Source organism: Bidens hawaiensis, unplaced genomic scaffold (assembly GCF_021521415.1).
Source record: "Bidens hawaiensis isolate Kalapana, Puna unplaced genomic scaffold, B.hawaiensis_p1.1 tig00011438_1, whole genome shotgun sequence".
Classification (NCBI taxonomy): domain Eukaryota; kingdom Viridiplantae; phylum Streptophyta; class Magnoliopsida; order Asterales; family Asteraceae; genus Bidens; species Bidens hawaiensis.
Window position 1 is genome coordinate 537,501 of NW_027491891.1, and position 19,745 is coordinate 557,245.

The 19,745-nt window shown below is 33.8% G+C and overlaps 1 protein-coding gene and 1 pseudogene across 3 annotated transcripts; one reads left to right on the top strand and one right to left on the bottom strand.

Annotated features, from left to right (window-relative positions):
* Positions 1–2,515, bottom strand: part of LOC143537951 (large ribosomal subunit protein eL13z-like) — a 3,015-nt pseudogene extending 500 nt beyond the window's left edge.
* Positions 2,516–7,744: 5,229 nt separating this feature from the next.
* LOC143537971 (putative polyamine transporter At1g31830) lies at positions 7,745–18,914 on the top strand. 3 transcript variants are annotated; one of them, XM_077031622.1, is made up of 2 exons: positions 7,745–7,957; positions 17,110–18,914. In XM_077031622.1, the coding sequence occupies exons 1-2, from the start codon at positions 7,781–7,783 to the stop codon at positions 18,571–18,573; spliced, it is 1,641 nt and encodes a 546-aa protein (XP_076887737.1). In that variant the 5' UTR covers positions 7,745–7,780; the 3' UTR covers positions 18,574–18,914. The 3 variants fall into 3 exon arrangements, with proteins under 3 accessions (XP_076887737.1, XP_076887738.1, XP_076887739.1); XM_077031623.1 differs by lacking the exon at positions 7,745–7,957 and adding an exon at positions 14,231–14,397; XM_077031624.1 differs by lacking the exon at positions 7,745–7,957 and adding an exon at positions 14,525–14,658.
* The last annotated feature ends 831 nt before the right edge of the window (positions 18,915–19,745 follow it).

A 19,745-nucleotide genomic window follows, 5' to 3' on the forward strand; every position in this document is an offset into this window, starting at 1 on the left:
ATATAAAAGAGTCCACTGCTATACCAATAATTGGAGCAAGTTTCTTTGGAATACCGGCAGCCTATTTTTACAAAAATAATGAACTTCACAGCAAAAGAAAAATGTACAATTCGAGACCGTATAAAGTAATCTAGCTAAGAAAGTTCACATGTTGTAGCAATTGTAAGTGAGCCGTTCGGCAGAAAGTTCGTTCACGTTCATTTAATTAGAAAACAAACAAATATGCACAAGAATTTGTGTTCACTTGGTTAAACGAACAAACATGAACATATGTTTTAATCGTTCACAAAATAGAGTTTATGAATGGTTGAGTTTAGTGTTGGTTAATCGGTTTTAATACCTAAAAATACGGTTGTTAATATTTAAAAAAAAGGCATAATTATCACTATGTCACGCTACTAAGGGGTTATACATCAAATAGCGCCATAGCGGGAAAGAACCTATAGCGCTCTATTCTCGCTATTGACAACTATGTTGTGTTTTATATTCATTTATGTTCATTTATGTTGGTGAATTGTTTGTCTAGAACGAATGAACATGGACAGACACAGCATGTTAATTTTCTCAACTAATGAACATGAACAAATTCTTTCAATTAATTATTATTCGTGTCCGTGACATAGTTATTAAGTGTGTTTGTGCACTCAAGACGCAAGACCTCGTTTGGGGCCTAGGCGCCAAAAAACAAGGGCCTAAAAAAGCCTACTTAAAAAAAAGTTAAAATATATTATGTGCTCCAAAACTCAAATAACATAGGTAAAATACCAAAACTCAAATAACTTAGTTCAAAACTTGAAAACCAGATGTCAAAAAGGTTCAAAGCTGGACAATTTAACTGATAGCCCATGACTTATCAACAACAAACCAAAATAGTATACATCATCAATGAAAAGACATCCCATGACTTGTTAAGTTCAGAAGTCTGTATTGATACGTGTTTAATTAATTAATCTGGGATTTTTAGAAAGGTTCTGGGTGGGAACTTAACAAATAGCCCCATGAACTTAACAGCACTCTTATTATGAATTTAAAAATCATGGGAATTAACCTTACAGACAAGTTGAAGTTCAGATAATTACCTCCAACAAACTAAATTAAATTGTAGTTTAAAAAACATGAGCATCTTCATACAAGTATTAATTTGTCATTGTTTAACGAATAATTAAATATTGAAAGTTTTAAAAACCATGAGCACTGTTAATAAATAAAATCAACAAATAAACATGTTTTTATGTTACTAACCATTCGTCGATTGTTGCTCATGTTAACCTTGTTCTTCCTTCAAGAGATGATGAAGCAGAACTATCGATTGATTTGATTATATAGAGAGATTGGATCTGATTATGGTAATCCGCTTATGTTTAGGTAAATCTTTTAAATATGTTAAGAGATAAGGCAAAACAAATCAAAAGAAATTTTATAAATCCAAAAAAATATCAAATGCCAATATTGGCTCCTAGAATAGTGCCTTTACCATATAATTAGCCTGAAAATACCGCCTAGGCCTGACAAGCGAGCGCTTTTCATAATTATGGTTTGTGTTAAGTTAAAGTTAAAACGCATGGTCGGTCCAACGATTTTGGTGCCCTAAAGCGAATTCTAAAAGGAAGACCTTTCGTGAAAAATAAATCATAATTCTGCTAAAAAGCTAACAAGTTGAAACATGGATCAATATTAGACAACGACCTGGGTTTGAGAGGTGGAAGTCATGGTTCAAGTCACACAGACGTTAAGACTTAACAAAAAATTCTTCGTTTTAAAAAAAGTAATAAAATCCACAAAATATGGACCTATTTTTCATTAAACAAAACATGAAATTTGTTAGCATTCTAAACGATCACCAGTGAAACGTTGATAAATCAATTCCTCTACCATAAAAACTATAACGAAGTTGATCTTTAGAGCATAAAATTTATCAAGAATGAATTATGGAAAGGATCATGTAACATGTATACATGCACTACACGTATCAATACTATGCAAGAATTAGACTAAATGTGATGAATATATACTTATAGTTTTGAGGCCCTAAAAAAGTGGTGGCCCCAAGCTAATGCTTGGGTTGGTAAAGCATAAGGGCCGGCAATGGTTAAACGAACCAACATGAACATATCTTCATTCGTGTTTGTCGAGTTCGTTTACAGACCTACTAGCAAGCTCCAAAAAGAGAGACTATAATTGTTATGTGATGCTAAATTATACGAATCATCTTACTTCCAACTCTTCAAGAGAAAATCCACGTCCCTCCCTAAGTTTCATGTTGTATTTCAACGTTTGTCCATGAACCTGCGGACGAAGTTTTCCAGCAGGCCTCGGGAAAACTTTAACCGCCTTCGCTTGCCGAGCTATAAATAAACATAAATAACACGAGTAACGAATCACCAAATCAGAAAGACAAAGTAAAAACGAGGCAAACTAATAATAATAACAACAACATGCGTATTGACATAATTCAGCCAATGCTTTTTGAAGTGCCCATTTGGCCATTTGGGACAACATTGTTGTGCTTAACCATGACCCCTCTATAAAAGATAACATTGTGAAACTTGTAGAATGAAATACTAAATAAGTGCAAATAATAACTTATCAAAAGTCTATTTTGATATAAGAGGGGGCAGTTATTTGGGTAGCTAACTTATTCATATTTGCAGAGATTTAACTTGTAGTAACATGTCATAATAATTTTAATGTAAGTATATCTGAGTTTGGCTTAACGGCTCAGATTCATTGTCATGTATACTGATCTAAACATATGTGGGCCGGCCAATACCTAAGGGAGAGAATGAAATATAAGAAGTTGACAAGTACAAGCAGGATTTTCTTTTTAAGGGCTAGCATATAAGAGCCCAGCCCATCGATTGCAAAAAACGACTTCGTAGACTAGTGATCGCAGAAATGTTGGGTTGCTCAAGCCCATCATCTTCTACTTTGGAAAAAACCCGCCAGCCAAAGGTCCACTACGGAAAACCCGGTTGGGATCAGATTCGAACTTCATAATTTGAGGTCTCCAGCTCAAATCTTTACTTCCGTCCTATGTCAAGCTTTATATGCTAGTGGAATCCAATAAAAAATTCACATGCCCCCTGCCCCCCCCAAAAAAAAAAATTAAGAATGCACCTTAGCCTTTAGAAGGCCAAATGAGAAGCTTTATTTTATCTAACCTCATGTGTTTAGTTTAGTCTAACAAACTGGAAACAGAAAACATCAAATTAATTTCCTGTTTTTTTAAATTAACTAACTATAAGCAATAGTATGCATTAATTATTACTTATCTGCATATATATATTTTTGATGCACGGGTAAGTGGGTAACTGACAATAGAGTACGTATGTCTATACAACTACAAGGCTCCTAAATCCGGACATAGTGGCTATTCATTCTACATGTTTCTTTCTTTAAGTTATGCAATGTAGATTTTAAAACCAAAAGTTGCACAATCGACATGTTTTGACCCATTATACTTGACCCGTTTTGACCCGTTACAACCGCGTTTATATTGAGCATATTTTTCCCCCACTGATGAAAGTTCCTGAATCCGCCACTGCCTATGTCGTTGAGCTAAATCTCATTGGCCGGCTAGACAATTAACGTATGCTTTATTGCTTTGCATTTTTATTTTTATCTTTATTTTTCTGTTTATTTTCACCTTGAAGTATAGTAAAATAGCAAATTGTCATTTTTATTTTAGATTTTTGTATAAAATTTTTTGTAAGGAAATCCTTGCATTTATAATAAAATATAAGCTGAACCATGTTGATATTAGATAGATGATTTTTCAAACAACAAAACATAAGCCTCTTTTTTAATGCATTGAAGGTAATTTTATTACTGCTTTTTAGAAAGTTGAATGCTTGATATTTCTAAGTTAACAAGTTTTTTTACCCGCGCTTCGCCGCGGAGGCGTGTACCTGAGAGAAAACAACCAACGCCGAAACATTAACTTCTTTCCTTGCGTTGAAAGGTTAAAGACAACTATAACTTACTCAAGGATAAAGGTGACGAAAGCTAACAATTATTTGAAGCTGTAGGCATTCACATATCAAACAATTTTTGTATCATATTTAATATCTTGTGAAATAAACTTGTAATTTGCATATGTGCAACATAGTTAGCAACCATACACGCAAATTTCAAGACTATAATAAACACATGTCAATGAAACTCTCCAATAGAAAATATCAAAAAACGAATTTTGCTACACTTAATAAAGCCACCACTGCTCACCCGCCACCACCACCGATTCCAAAATGAAAACCGAAAATAATAGATGATTGTCGTCATTGGCTCAGATACATGATCATCATAGCCGCATTCAACCAAACCGACAAAGACCACGACCCATAATCGACAACCATAACAGCCCACTGTCAACACGAATCCACAACCACCAAGGGTTTCTAATCTAAACCGGGCAACAGTAGACCGATTATCATTGTCAAAAACATAGTCATCATAGCCGTAGTCAACCAAAACGACAAAAACACAGACTAACAATTGGCAACCTGTGAGCTATAGACCACAACAGGCAAAGATAAACATCCACGAATAAACCGCTACCAAGGGTTTTAAATCAGAACCCGTCAACGATAGACGAAGGCTTCCCTACGGGTGGCCTCTTCGTCCACCGCCGCCGATTAGGGTTTCGTAACGGAAACCGGCAACAATAGATGAGGCACGTACCCCATCCATGGATAAACGACCAACAACAAAACCGCCATTAAAAAAACAGTAAGAGGCCACCAACACCGCTACCTAGGGTTTCAAAACAGAACCCGGCAACAACGTTGGTGACCAACACAATCGCCACCAAGGTAGCATAATCAAATGGCAACGTAGCCGAACAACCGGTGAAGACAGATGTAGTCTACGTCGGAGTCGTCGGTGCACCAAGGGTTCCGAAACGGCGTACACACGGGATTATTATACAGTAAAAAAGAATCCGGACACGGTGATGACCACTTAGCCACCACCCCACCGCCATAGACCTTTCACAACCACCACGTCGTTGCCAAACAGGTGTATGAGATGAGAAGATGAAGATGAGTAGAAGTGTGGGGAGATGTGTATTAGGTGAAGGTTAAAAAATTGTGTGGTAAATTAAAGTAAAGACTTAACAACACGTGTATAGCCATTTGTTGATGTTTTCATGAATAGTATTAGTGAGAGGGTAAAAAATTGGTTTTTGATATATATATAATGTAGACATTCCAACTTTAAACTGTATAAGATCACAAACGAGTCAGGCATTCCCGACACCAACAAGTATACACTCAAACAATGAAGGATACCCGACATGTATGGAACACATCTTTAAACACTATTAAAACAATACAATTGTACACATGGTATTATTCTAGGCCCTCCACATAAAATGCTACCTAGATGACATGTGGAATATTTCCTATTCTCTTAATTTCTAGCCATTAATATAAATCAATATTAAATATTCATGTGACACAGACCCATTTTAGAATATTTATAACCCATGACCCGTAATAACCCGCTTCGTCCACAAAAAACTATACCTTGTCCATTTTTCATAATCCACAACCAATTCCACCACTCATTTTTCTCTCTAACCTCCTCACGAAGATATGAACCCTAATTCCGTCGCTCATATCCAACATCGAACGTCTACAGTATTTACCAACAATTGTTTAATCTACTATGATTTTCTTCACTTCCAAGGTTATTGATGTCTCTAATCGATTCGATTCCGTTCAGTTAATCATTCCTCAAAGACGATGTTATAAGGATATTTTTGGTCAATTAATGATAATTATAACAGATCAATCATCCGATGAATATATTAAAGGTAATTAAGAATTCATTGTTGCACATAGAGTTAGTTATTTATTATAATATTTCCGGCCACTTTGTTGTTCTTTTCTTTAGTAAATTTTCTCAACGTAATTTCTGTCCAATTTCTTTAATTTTCGGCCAATTTCTTATTATTTTGTTTAATAAATATTAAGAAGTTAATTTCCATCCAATTTCTGATTTTTTTTCCGTCCAATTTGTTATTATTTTCTTTACTAAATATGATTTTTTTTTCCGTCCAATTTGTTATTGTTTTCTTTACTAAATATTAACAAACATAATTTCCATTCAATTTATGATTTTTTCCGGCCAATTTTGATTCAGTTTTATCAAAAGTCAGAAACTTCGATTTAATATTTAGTTAATTACAATTTTTTTAATGTTTAATATATTTGTTTGTAAATTATTTGTTTCATATATAATTGAACATATTCGAATCAATTAGAGATAATATTGATCTTTAATATTCCAGAAATATTTGTTCTAAATTTACTAAATTTTTTATAATATTTTATATAATAATTTAAAATATATCTTACAATATAATATTGATATTTTAAATATAATTTATTCTATAATTTTCTAAAAATTTAAATGTACATTAAGTTGATTCGTTATTATTTAACTATAATTGGTAGTCAAATCTAATTTAATATTTAACATGTTGACTATAATTTGAAATTCAAATTTTATTTAAAGCTTTGACTATAAAAACGATAATTAAGGAAGAATTTATGTTTTTATTATTGTTATTATTTGAAACCTAAAGTATTTTCAATGTATTATTATTAAATATGAATTGATTTCGGAAAAACCTTAAACATGGAAATATTAAAACTTATTATATAATACATTCTAATAATACTTTTTTTTATAATCAATCGCTTATTTTTGGAGATGATTGTTTGAATATAATTTATGTTTTAAAGGTTCGACTATAATAACGATAATTAAAGAAAGAATTTATGTCTTTTATTATTGTTATTATTATTTCATTATTTCATTCCTAAATTAAGTTACGTATTATTATTAAATATTAACTTTTTTTAATTAACCTTAAATATTGAAATATAAAATTTATAATATAATAATACATTCTAATAATACATTTTGAATATAATCAATTGGTTATTTTAGGAAAAAATATTTACAATAAACCGCTTTAATTATATTCAAACTTATGTTTAGAAAGTTTCTATACATAATTGTAATGTAACATTACTTTAAATTACGTGAATATTAATTATTAATTAATATTAAAATAATAACCTCGTTATTTTAGAACACAATATTCATATTATTTTGTTTTAATAAAAACAACAATTTAATAAAAACAGCTTTATTAATGTTCAAATGTTACTCATTATTAAATATGTTATTATGGTATATTTAATTTGGATGGTATTGTTTTATTATATTTTCAGGTGGTGAAGCAAAATAAGTTTCTTTTGATAGAATGCTTGAAGAAGTTGATGGTGGTTTAATGTGAAAGAACATGTTTATGTCTTTTGCTGATGTTTTTTGGTTGTTCGATGTACATTAACTTATTGTAACTTTTAACTTTTAATATCTAGACAATGTAAATGGTTAACGTTTTGGTCCGAAAGTTTAAAGAAGTTTTGTGTTGCATGAATTTTTTGTTTAAATTTATTATGTTTGTTGACATGTTTTTTCACCCGTGTTACTACCCTAGTTTTTATAATCATATGCATGAGACTAGATTAAAGTGATTAAGCCAACACAATGCCAATATAATAATTGTTATGGGCTAATATAAGAAACATGAGAAAACCCCGGAAGACAACCTTTGTAACTTAACACCCATAATACATGTCCCCCATCGACTCCAACATTAATGCCACCGAATTGATCGATTTCTCTAAAAAAAAACAATATATAGCACAACCACCTGCTAAAAGCTCTTCAAAAACACCCATTGCATCCATAAACAAACAGACCGATGGATCATCAAAAACATGTTTCATATCCACAAGCTCCGAAATCGGCTTCACCAACCAAGTGCTCTTTACATGATATCAGTGAGGTCAGTATCACCAACGGGGTACCTGCAAAAACGATTCCATCGGGTTCATCGGCAAAAAGCTCTGTCGATTGCACCGGCATGGTTGATGATCAGGTAAACAGTTTCTTTAATCTTTTGTAATCTTCGTTAAGCCAAAATCATTACTTGTTGCCGCTTATTAAACAATTATATATTCATGAACGTACTCACAAGTCATAAATCAGTGGTTCTTGTGCAATTTTGTTGATTTTGAGTTGATATTTAATTTTTTTTAATTACAATGTTATTAGGTTAATCCATAACTCTATATAAAGTTTCTAAAATTGCTTAAATTATGCGTAAATATAATTATCACCATCTTAAAACGAATTGTTGTTCTTTAATCTCACCATAATATGATAAAAAGGCATTCAAGGTATGTAAATATATGAACATGAATAACTTTCCGTATAAAGTAGTTTACATGTAAAACAGTAAAAGAAATTATAAGATGGTGTTTCAGATGAGTAAAAAAGTATATGTAGCATACATGTGAGCGGTATATATTCTACATACACTAACAATAACTCGTTTGCATGCTATACGTATATTGTGATGAGTGGGCCTGTAACTAAAGTGTGTAGACGTTAATTTAGTTGATTTCACGGTTACATAGATTTTAAACAAGCTTGATGATTTAATTATCGTATATAACAAGATTAGGTTAGTGGATTTTTCTAACCGAATTATTTATAGATGTTTTAGTAGCATTGATTTAGTGTACAATTTTTTTAACGTTTATTTTTATATATCTTTTTTACAACAATATCTTCTATGTTTATTTGGTCATTCTTTTCTTCAAACATAAATTTCTTATAATTCTTAAGACTCGAATTCAGATCTTAAATACTTCAAATTTTTTATCGCTGTTAGTAGACCGTCAACGGCATGACATTCTTTTTTTTTTTTTGTCTTTCTTAAATAAACTTTTATTTAGGGTTTAATAGGAAAAATAATAAAATATTTGATTTGATAGTAACTATGAAAAATATATTTTATTATTAATTAATTTAAAAGGACATTGAACATGAATAAGACGCTTTAGGTCATGAATGATTATTAGAACCTCAAAAGTCATAGCATCAAAGTGAAATAAGCGTGCTCTCGTGGAAGCTTTTCATTATTGAATTCAATGTATTAAAAAATAAAAACTTCTATTTTTTATTTACATCCATAATTCGTAAAATCGTCAAGTATAGTCTTCTGTTAACAATGATTCACATTTTCTTACTATTCATAAACTATTCATACTATTAAATTACACCAGCAAAATATGTAATCTACTTAATATCAGGATTTGAACCTTGATCATCGCTCCAAAAGACGATATTTACCACTCAATCAAGACTGGAAAGACATATAATTGTCATTTGTCTTAGATTTGTCACTTGCCTTAGATTTGTAATCGTAAATTACAATCAATAGTTTTATAAAGGTGTTATTTATATAAAATCAAATGTTTTTGCTCTTACAATTTTTGTTTTTTATTTGGTCAGCAAACTTATATGATATGAGATTTTTTTTTCTCTTCGGTTATTATTATGCCATTAAATAACAAAATACTTTGTCAAATGTTTATATTATTTAGTAAATAACGATTTATGGTGTAATATTAAATTGTAATTGACGACATGAAGTATTAAGATAATTATGATGTTACTTTAATAGGAGTACATCTCAATATTAATGTCAATAGCTAATGTTGGATCTTGCAAGAACAAGGATCATGTAAAGGGTCTAGAGATTGTTAGCACGTGTTATTAATACTTAATTACCATTAAGCTTGCTAAAACGGGCGGGTCAACCGGTTAACGAGTCATACAAGTTTTAAACAAAATAAGTTCGACTTGGAACGAATCGCTTTAAAACAATATTAAATTGTCAACCGATTAAAATGGGTAATGACTAAAAATGATATTATCTTAAATGAGTCGTTTTTTAGATCAAATTTAGACAAACGATTGCTGCCATAGTCATTATACAATGTTCTATATTTACAAATTATAATATAAGGTGAATACACACAAAATAAATATACATAATATATTTTATGATGTGAATTGCATATTTAAATATTGTGTTCTTTATTAAGTTCAAACAAAATAAATTAAAGATCAAATTTAACAATCGTATGGTGTTTTCAAAGTTTCATGCTCTCATTTTTGGTGTCACTTTATATAAACACTAATCATGAGATCAACACATGATGTTGATGGCTAGCATAGTAGCATAGTTAAAAGATGATAATGGTAATGGAATGTGGTCGGTTTGAATAAAATTAAATAAATAGTACAATTAATGATAGTGTTAAACATTTAAATTACAATAAAATAGAATATCAAAACTCGTCCTTTATATTTACATTAATTTTTAGTGGATGCTCTTTACAAAGATAAACACCCGAAAACATCATTTACGTTTAAAAACTCCATCACGTTATGTCATTTGACCCTAACCCTGTTAAATTTTTTCGTTAAATTTGATCATGTGCAAGACACATGAGGGTATTTTAGTAACCTTACACGTTATATAATAATTAAAACAAAAATAACATTTATAATTAATAATATTAAATATCTCTCACTCACTCTCCCCTATTTAATAATACTTATTTAATAATAAATATATTTTTTTTGAACGAATAGTTTCTCTTTAACATCCAAATACCATCACCCGCACCATCACCAACCAAACAAACAACCACCACCACCCGTCGCCTCCACCCGCAACCACCATTACTAGTCACTGTCGGCCGCCTCCACCTGTAACTTCCACACATTAAAAACCCAAAATTCATAATACTCTTCATAATTACAATATCAATAACCATAGCTTTAGCCGTAATCCATCTCCACCATCTCTGTCTTGTCGTTACATATTTGGCCGGTCACCATCTAGCGATGATCACCACCACATCTCCGGTAACCAGCCAGTGACCATCACCAACCCTTTCTTATCTCTCTATAAACCCAAACCGATCTTCTTCTACTCCATAACGGTCGTCCCATCTTCAAATCAATAGAGTTGTAGGTCAACTGGAGTAGAGAGAAAGGAAGATAAGAGGGAGGAACTTCGAACCCCCGATGACTTAGTCCAAATCTACAATATTTGGGGTTTCTTTAGAGTGAGAGGGAGACGAGCACCTGTGATGTGCGGTGGCGAATGCCTCCGGAGGTTTGAGGCGATAAGATGGGAACGGTGGTGGTGTTGGAGAATAAAAGGACAATAGAGCCAGAGTACGACTTAGAAGGGGGCGTAGGCGGTGGTTATGGTGATGTATCTTTAAACATATCAGAATTCAAAGAGATGTGAAGATATTAATGAATTGGTGATATGCTCTGTTTGCTCAAGATAGTGATTTGGATATAGAGTAAAGATATTTTATTTTTATTAAATTTAAATGTTCTTTTTGTTTTAATTATTAAATAACGTGTAATGTTACAAAAATACCCTCGTTTGTTTTGCACATGATCAGATTTAACAGAAAATTTTAACAGGTTAGGCCAAAGAAAATAACGTGATAAGGTTTTTAAATGTAAAGGATGTTTCCTGGCATTTATCTTTGTTAATGACATCCACTGAAAAATCATGTAAACGTAAAGGACGGGTTTTGCTATCATGTCTTACAATAATAAAGTTTAACGAGAACTATAATTGATGTAGCGTACTAATCGAGAACGAAGGAAAATCATGTTGATTCTACGAATACCTGTGATGATCCTTCCCCAAACCCCCAAATTCGACCCAAAAGTTAGGAATTTGAAAAGCAAAAGTTTTTTTATTCAATTCTGATCAATGATCGTTCACAAACATTCGTAGCATATTAATAAAGAATCCAAAATAGGCTTGGGCCGAAACAAACAACCATAGGCCCAACAACAACCCAAACAAACCCGAAAAGTAGACAAAAAACATAAAAATGCCCCAAAAGTGTATCTAGAAGGCTTATTTCAAAAAAATAAACGGGATAACCCGCCTACAGCTAGTTACCCCAACGTGGTCCACGTTCCAACGGTTGTTTTGACTGGTATCATGCCTGAAACGGAGGCCCGTAGCCCATTTTCGTGCAGCACTTCTGGAAGCGCAATCTTGATCCTCCATAAACATTATGGCCCGGATTTTACACTTTGGCCCACATTATTAATTGTCCTTTGGAAATAAGGGAGCATTTGACACGATTTTATCTGAGTGTGCAATATGTGTTTTTTTTCTGTAAAGATTGAAGGTTAATTGCTTAAAATCCTACAAAAGACAAGTTATGTAAATTTAAAAATAGTTTAAAAAAAATTGTCATTTGGAAAAAAAAAATGAACTTATATAAGTAAGTGGTGTGCGACTGTGCCCACAGTTAAAAGATTGGAAGTTTAAATTATGGGGTGCGCATTCTTGTGTATTTATCTTAGAAAATATGAAGATTGTTGTTAATAACTATAAGTATTATTATAATAAATGATTTTATATTATCTTATTACAAGATATTTAATTTTAGCCCTGCTTGTGGTGCGCACATATGATGTATATATGTGTGAACCCTCGGGTGGGCAAAAGTGAAATTGCACTAATTTTGACGTTATTTTACTAATCTCGTGAAAATAACGTTAAAAGTGACGGACGGTTAATCAGGCATCATGTAGTGGCGTTGATAGCCGAAAGACAAGGGTACATGCACCGATCAGCCGGTGTCCCGATGATTGAGTGCTATGTGTCTTATGTCCAAGGCTTGATGCAAAACTACTATCGAGCCGGGGGTCTCACCGAAAGCAGCCTCTCTATCCTTATAGGGTAGAGGTAAGGCTGTCTACATCTTACCCTCCTCAGACCCTACTATAGCTTTGCTATTGGTGGGATATACTGAGTAAGATGAAGATATTTAATTTTTTTTATCATAGAATATTGATTGCCATCGCATGGCTTTGATTAATGATTGGATATGTAGTAATAAATAATCAATTCAAGGTAGTGATTATATTGAAACACAATTAAGCGGATAATAAGTTGCGTCGCTATCTAAACATATTTAAATATGTTTAATAATACAAACTTATTATGTTTTTTTAAACGATTATTTATATCGCTATTGACTCACCCGGTCATCTTCATTCCATCATCAGGAGAAACCCATTATATGTGACAAAACCACTTAAGTCAACCTGCCCTCTCCCCCCCCCCCCCCCCCCCATTTTTTTTTGTCACAGAAAGGACTTAAAAAATATCTCCCCCTTTTGATAATGTCAACACTATATACATAATAAATGTGTAACCGAGATCGTTTATTATGCCACATAAACGTGAAGACATTGATGTTTTTGTTTCTTTTTATTTGACATTAGAAAATTTTATAGCTCTTTAGGATATGAACTTGCATAACCAGGATAGCTTATGAATTATCTTGTTTTCAATTTAAAATATTTTGTGTTATGCACCTTCAATAAAATTAAATGGTTTAGAGTTTGAAGAGCATTATGTGTCTACAATCGAACCAGGTAGGAGATAATCACATTGGTAACGCAACATCCAAATTGCTACTACTATATTTCTCGTTTGATTTGATTAGCTACAAATGAGTTCTCATTAAATTGTTCATGTTGTTGCTTGCATGTCTCTTCTTGAACTCCAAAACTCTTTTAATTGTCGATTTCAATCACTTTATTTATCGAATTCCCATTTAAGTCGATACATATGTGTTTACCGTTTCAAGTATAATGATTCTCTTCTTTCGCATCTCTTCATTTGTTACGTCTGAATTTTCTTCTAACAACTTCAATAACCCTATTTTATCAAAGTTTTATGGTTTTTATTCGATTAACTTGGTTCACAAATGTTCCATTTATATTTGAGGTGGAGTCTAACGAGTCTTACTTTGTCCAAATTATAGATCGATTCAAAAGATCTGGTTTATATATTATTATTTTCTTCATGTTATGAGTTGGAGTTAGAAACATGTAATGGTATTTCGTTATTGTTGAAGGAAAGACAAACTATAATTGGACCTCTGACGGACCGCTGATTCATTCGATCATCTCTATTTCACTCTCAGGAGGAAACCTAGCTGTGGGTGAGAAAACCATCTGACCCAACTTGAAACCTCCTATTGTTTTGCTCACATATAAGACTTGTAAATAAAATATTTGAATATCTTATCTTAACCACTTAAGATAGAATTTTGCTCACAGATAAGGCTTGTAAATGAAATATTTTGATGTCCCATCTCCTCGTCACTTAAGATAGGAATCCAGTGAAAAATGTTCTTTCTACAAACTTAAAAAATGTGAGATAAAATTATATAAAAAGTTTTTTAGAAATCTAAAAAAAAGTCATGGTTTTCATCATGTTATAAACAATTAAAAAAATAATAATAAAAGAATGTGTGAGGGATGTTATGTTGTGAATAAGTAATAATCATGTGTTATTAAAGGAAAACCTGAGTTTAGATTCTCTCTGCCTGCCTTGGACGATGGCCGACTACTTGGGAAGCTGGCAAAGCAAACACAAACCCCATCGATAATATATTCATGGTTCGTATATATTCAAACCCCTTCTATTCTTTCTTGTCTAAACTAATTGATAATCTATCTATTCATTATAGTATTATTATTTTATAAGCATCGATTGTATCTAAACATCTTTGACCCACTCATCATCTTTGCAAACTAGGTTACTTCCCGTCACGATTCCCCAATTAGTTGCTTATAGCTGATTGTATGTATCATTAAATTTGTATAATTTTAGATGGTTTTTGAATTGGTCAACTGTTGCTTCAATCTTGGTCAACTTTGGTGAATTGGTGAAATTTGATCTTTGTGTTGACTTCTCAACTATATTTCAGTTTCTTCAGTAATAAATTAAACTTATTGTTGAACACTATTGGGATAATACTATATTTCTTTTATAGTGATAGCCTTATTAAGCTCTTGTATTTATGAGTTGTATCTTGTTAAAGTTCAAATCTTTTTGTGCTCTTGCATTTTGACCTCATTTACAAGTATATCTTCAGTCTTGGTCAAGTTTGGTAAATTGGTTAATTCTAATCCTTGTGTTGACTAGTAAACAATGCTATCATTATTAATTAATAAGAATTCTTGATGAACAATATTGAGACAATTAACAAAAACAAGATATCATAAGTGAAGAATATACTTCTTTTACAGTGATAATCTTGTTAAAGTTCCGATCTTTTTGTGATTTTGCAGTTTGAATTTGCATTTTAACTTCATTTACAATTGTTTCTTCAATCTTGGTCAAGTTTGGTATATTGGTCAAGTCTAATCCGTGTGTTGACTGATCAACAATGCTTCGCTTTTCTTTACTAATTAACAAGAATTCTTAATGAACAATATTGGGACAATTGTCAAAATAAGACAATGATAACAAAGAGTACAGTTATTTACTTCTTTTATAGTCATAAGTCATAACCTTGTTAAGTTCGTCAAATCTTTTTGCGAATTAGGAGAGAAACGCAGGTTATGGTTAACCAATTTGGTTTCATGCAAGGACAGTCAACAACGGAAGCGATACACATACTGAGAAGATTAATGGAGAAGTATAGGGAGAAAAAGAGGGACCTACATATGATATTCATCGACCTCGAAAAAGCATATGACAGTGTGCCACGTAGGCTAATCTGGGATAGTTTAGAAGGTAGAGGGGTACCTGGAAAGTATATAGACTTAATTAAAGATATGTATGACAGGACTACAGCTAGTGTTCGTGCGCCGGTAGGAGATGCAAATTTTTTCCCCGTGGAGATGGGACTCCACCAAGGATCGGCGTTAAGCCCGTTTCTTTTCACGGTAGTCATGGATGAGCTATCCAAGTCGATTCAGGAGCCTGTCCCATGGTGCATGCTCTTTGCGGATGATATTGTGTTAGTGGCTGAGACTAAACAAAGCTTGAACGAAAGGCTAGAGGAGTGGCGTGTAGCTTTAGAGGATAAAGGTTTAAGAATTAGTCGCTCTAAGACGGAGTACCTTTGTTGTGACTTCAGTGGTGTTGGCGATAGCGAGGACACCCAGATCACTATTGAGGACCAGGTGGTTCCGTAGATAACGAAGTTTAAATATTTAGGATCGTTTGTCCAAAGCAATGGAGAGATAGATAGTGACATAACCCACCGCATACAAGCTGGCTGGTGTAGGTGGAAAGCAGCCACTGGGGTTTTATGCGGCAAGCGGTTCCCATCTAAATTAAAGGGGAAATTTTATAGAGTAGCAGTTAGACCTGCAATGTTGTATGGAACAGACTGTTGGGCCATCAAGAAGACACAGGCGCGCAAGATGGAGGTAGCAGAGATGAGGATGCTGAGGTGGATGTGCGGACACACTAGATTAGATAGGATTAGAAATGAGGTCTTTAGGGAAAGGTTAGGAGTAGTTAGCATATCAGACAAAATAAAGGAAGGGAGATTGAGATGGTTTGGGCATGTGAAAAGGAGACCAACAACAGCGCCAGTTAGAGTAGTGGAAACCCTCATTGTGGAAGGAAAGAAGAGTAGAGGCAGGCCTAAATTGATTTGGGATGAGAGAATTAGACATGACTTGACAGAGTTGCACCTCTCTGAGGAAATGGTCCAGAATAGAGATTCGTGGAGACGTAGGATTAAGGTTAGAGACTTTCTAGGGGAAGGTACCTAGTTGGCTTAGCTTTGTATTTAGGGTCTATTTTGGCTAGCTTGACTCCTTGTTGCTTATGTATATTTTTTGTTTGATGCTGTCTTGTGATTCTTATGCCCAAATCTTATTTACAGATTCCTTGGTATTTTGGTAGGGTGCTACTCTATGTATTGCTAAGTGTCTTTGCTTGTAGGATGTATGTTTACTCTGTTTACCTGTATGTAGCTTTATGAGTCGAGGGTCTCTCTGGAAGCAGCCTCTCTATTCTCACGGATAGAGGAAAGACTTGCTTACATCCCACCCTCCCCTGACCCTACCGATAGTGTGCTATGCGGTGGGATATACAGGGCTTGATTGATTGATTGATTGATTTTTTGCGATCTTGCAGCTTAAATTTGCATTTTGACCTCATTTACAAGTATATCTTTAATCTTGATCAAGTTTCATAAATTGGTCAATTCTAATCCTTGCGTTAACTGGTCAACCATGACTGGACAATTGGCAAAACAAGACAATAATAATGAAGAATGTAGTTCTTTTACAGTTATAATCAGTTTCAATCTTTTTTATATTTTAGCAGCTTAAATTTGCATTTTGACCTCATTTAACTAAATGCAGAAATTGAGGATCACAAGTAATAAACAGATATCAATTCCCATGGGAGGATACAATGTACAATATTCAGGGATCAATGAACAACATTCTCCTAGAGGAAACTCCAGTCAAAATATCAAAAAAATCTCCATTTTACCCCTCATTTTCCTCATATTCTATGAGGTATCTGGAGGCCCATTTGGTGTCGAGGACAGCGTTAAAGCAGCGGGCCCACTTTTAGCCCTTATTGGGTTTGTAGTCTTCCCATTTATATGGAGTGTACCCGAAGCATTAATAACCGCTGAAATGGGCACAATGTTCCCGGAAGATGGCGGTTATGTAATTTGGGTGTCGTCCGCTTTAGGCCCGTATTGGGGGTTTCAACAAGGTTGGATGAAATGGCTTAGCGGGGTCATCGATAACGCTTTATACCCGGTTATGTTTGTCGACTATCTAAAATCGAGTTTCCCGGCTTTAGGTGATGGATATCCTCGGATCCTAGCAGTAATCGTATTGACCATTGGTTTGACTTACATGAACTTCCGGGGTATGACGATTGTCGGGTGGGTCGCGGTTCTGTTAGGCGTCTTTTCGATCCTTCCATTTATTATTATGGGTTTTGTCTCGGTTCCCAAAATCGAGCCTTCGCGGTGGCTCGTGGTGGACTTGCATACGGTAGATTGGAACTTGTATTTGAACACTTTGTTTTGGAATCTAAACTATTGGGACTCGATAAGCACGTTAGCGGGTGAGGTGGATAACCCAAAAAAGACACTCCCGAAGGCTTTATTTTACGCGTTAATACTTGTTGTTTGCGGCTACTTTTTCCCTCTTCTTGTCGGGACAGGGGCGGTCCCGCTCCACCGCGACGTTTGGACCGAAGGGTACTTTTCAGAAATTGCTAAAATAGTCGGTGGCGTGTGGTTGAGATGGTGGGTCCAGGCAGGGGCCGCCATGTCAAACATGGGAATGTTTGTAACTGAAATGAGTAGCGACTCGTTTCAGCTTTTGGGCATGGCAGAGCGTGGTATGCTTCCCGAGTTTTTCGCGAAAAGATCGCGGTACAGGACCCCGGTGATCGGGATATTATTTTCGGCTTCGGGCGTGGTGTTGCTCTCACAGTTGACTTTTCAAGAGATCGTGGCGGCCGAGAACTTTTTATACTGTTTTGGGATGATTTTGGAGTTTATTGCTTTTGTGAGGTTGAGAATGAAGTGGCCTGCTGTGAGCCGGCCTTATAAGATACCGGTTGGAACCATGGGTGCAGTTGTTATGTGTGTGCCTCCGACTATATTGATTTGTGTGGTTTTGGCTTTGTCGACGATTAAGGTGATGGTGATAAGTGTTTTTGCTATAGTTATTGGGCTCGTTTTGCGGCCCTTTTTGAAGTATGTGGAGAAGAAACGATGGGTTAAGTTCTCGACTAGTGAGGATCTACCGAACCTGCATGATGGTCATGAGGGTGACGAGTCGTTGGTGTCTTCGTGAGTGGTGACATTAATGTGTGCCTTAGAGCTTGTTTATAGTTTGTGTTATGAAGACAGAATCTATGTTTTTTGGTGGAGGGTTAGTGGTCTTTTTGTTGAAAGTAATAGTAAAACTATGCTGCTAAACTTGTACATCTATGTGACTGATGACTATGATTGCGAACAAGTCTAACCGAGCTCTAGCTCGTGGTGGTGTCTCGATGGCTGGCTCGGTTTGTGAAAGATTTAAGCTTCTAGAGGTGTAAACTTTGATCCCTTTACTTGATATGGGTCGATTGAACTTGTATTTAATATGAATTCAAAGTTATAAACTTAGCTAAAATGATTTTTTTTATAAAAGTAAGGTATGTATTCACTTAGGGGCTGACATTTTCTTTAATCATAAATAGGGTAGTAGTGTTGATATCGACGGATAAGTATTTGTTTGTAGGTGTGTAAGTGAACGGCCAGAGAATGTAAGAGGAATGTCAGATGAAAAACCTTGATTACACTTAATTTTGACGAATAAAAGTAAATTTGTAAGAGCTCATGTGACTAGATGCTATTTCCACAATTAAGGTTTAACGTACTTTGAAATTGATGAATAAGGCCTAGCCTATACTGCCTATTATTTAGTTGTAACTAATGTTGGCGGTAATGCTACATTGGCGAATATTCAAATAAATTCATGAAAAGTTTGATTTGATAAAAGCAACTTTAATTCAAATACATTGTAAAATGATCTGGCAAATCAAACGCCTCAAATAAATCTAGAAATCTATAATTTCACCTATCAAACATTTACCTGACATTGATTCTTTATCACGTGAAACATCTTATTGTGAAAAGATGGTTTTTTCATAAACCATCCTTACTTTTCTTCTTTGAAAATAACATGTTTCATGGGGAAAAACTATCTTTTCATAATAAGATGTTTGCACAAACATGCTATTTTCGATGACGATTTGTGTCACTTGGCCACCAATCCTAGAATATATGTTGATATACTGAACTCTACTTAAAGCATACAAAAAAACGAGTTGAAAATAGATTCAAGTTAAGAACTCGGTTTGTATGTTGATATTGATACTGATATAGAGGCAGGGGCAATCTAATACGATCATACCTAAAATTTATATTAATAATTGTATATTCTTACGTTGTTTTACGGTGTAAAAAAAGTAAATAAAGTAT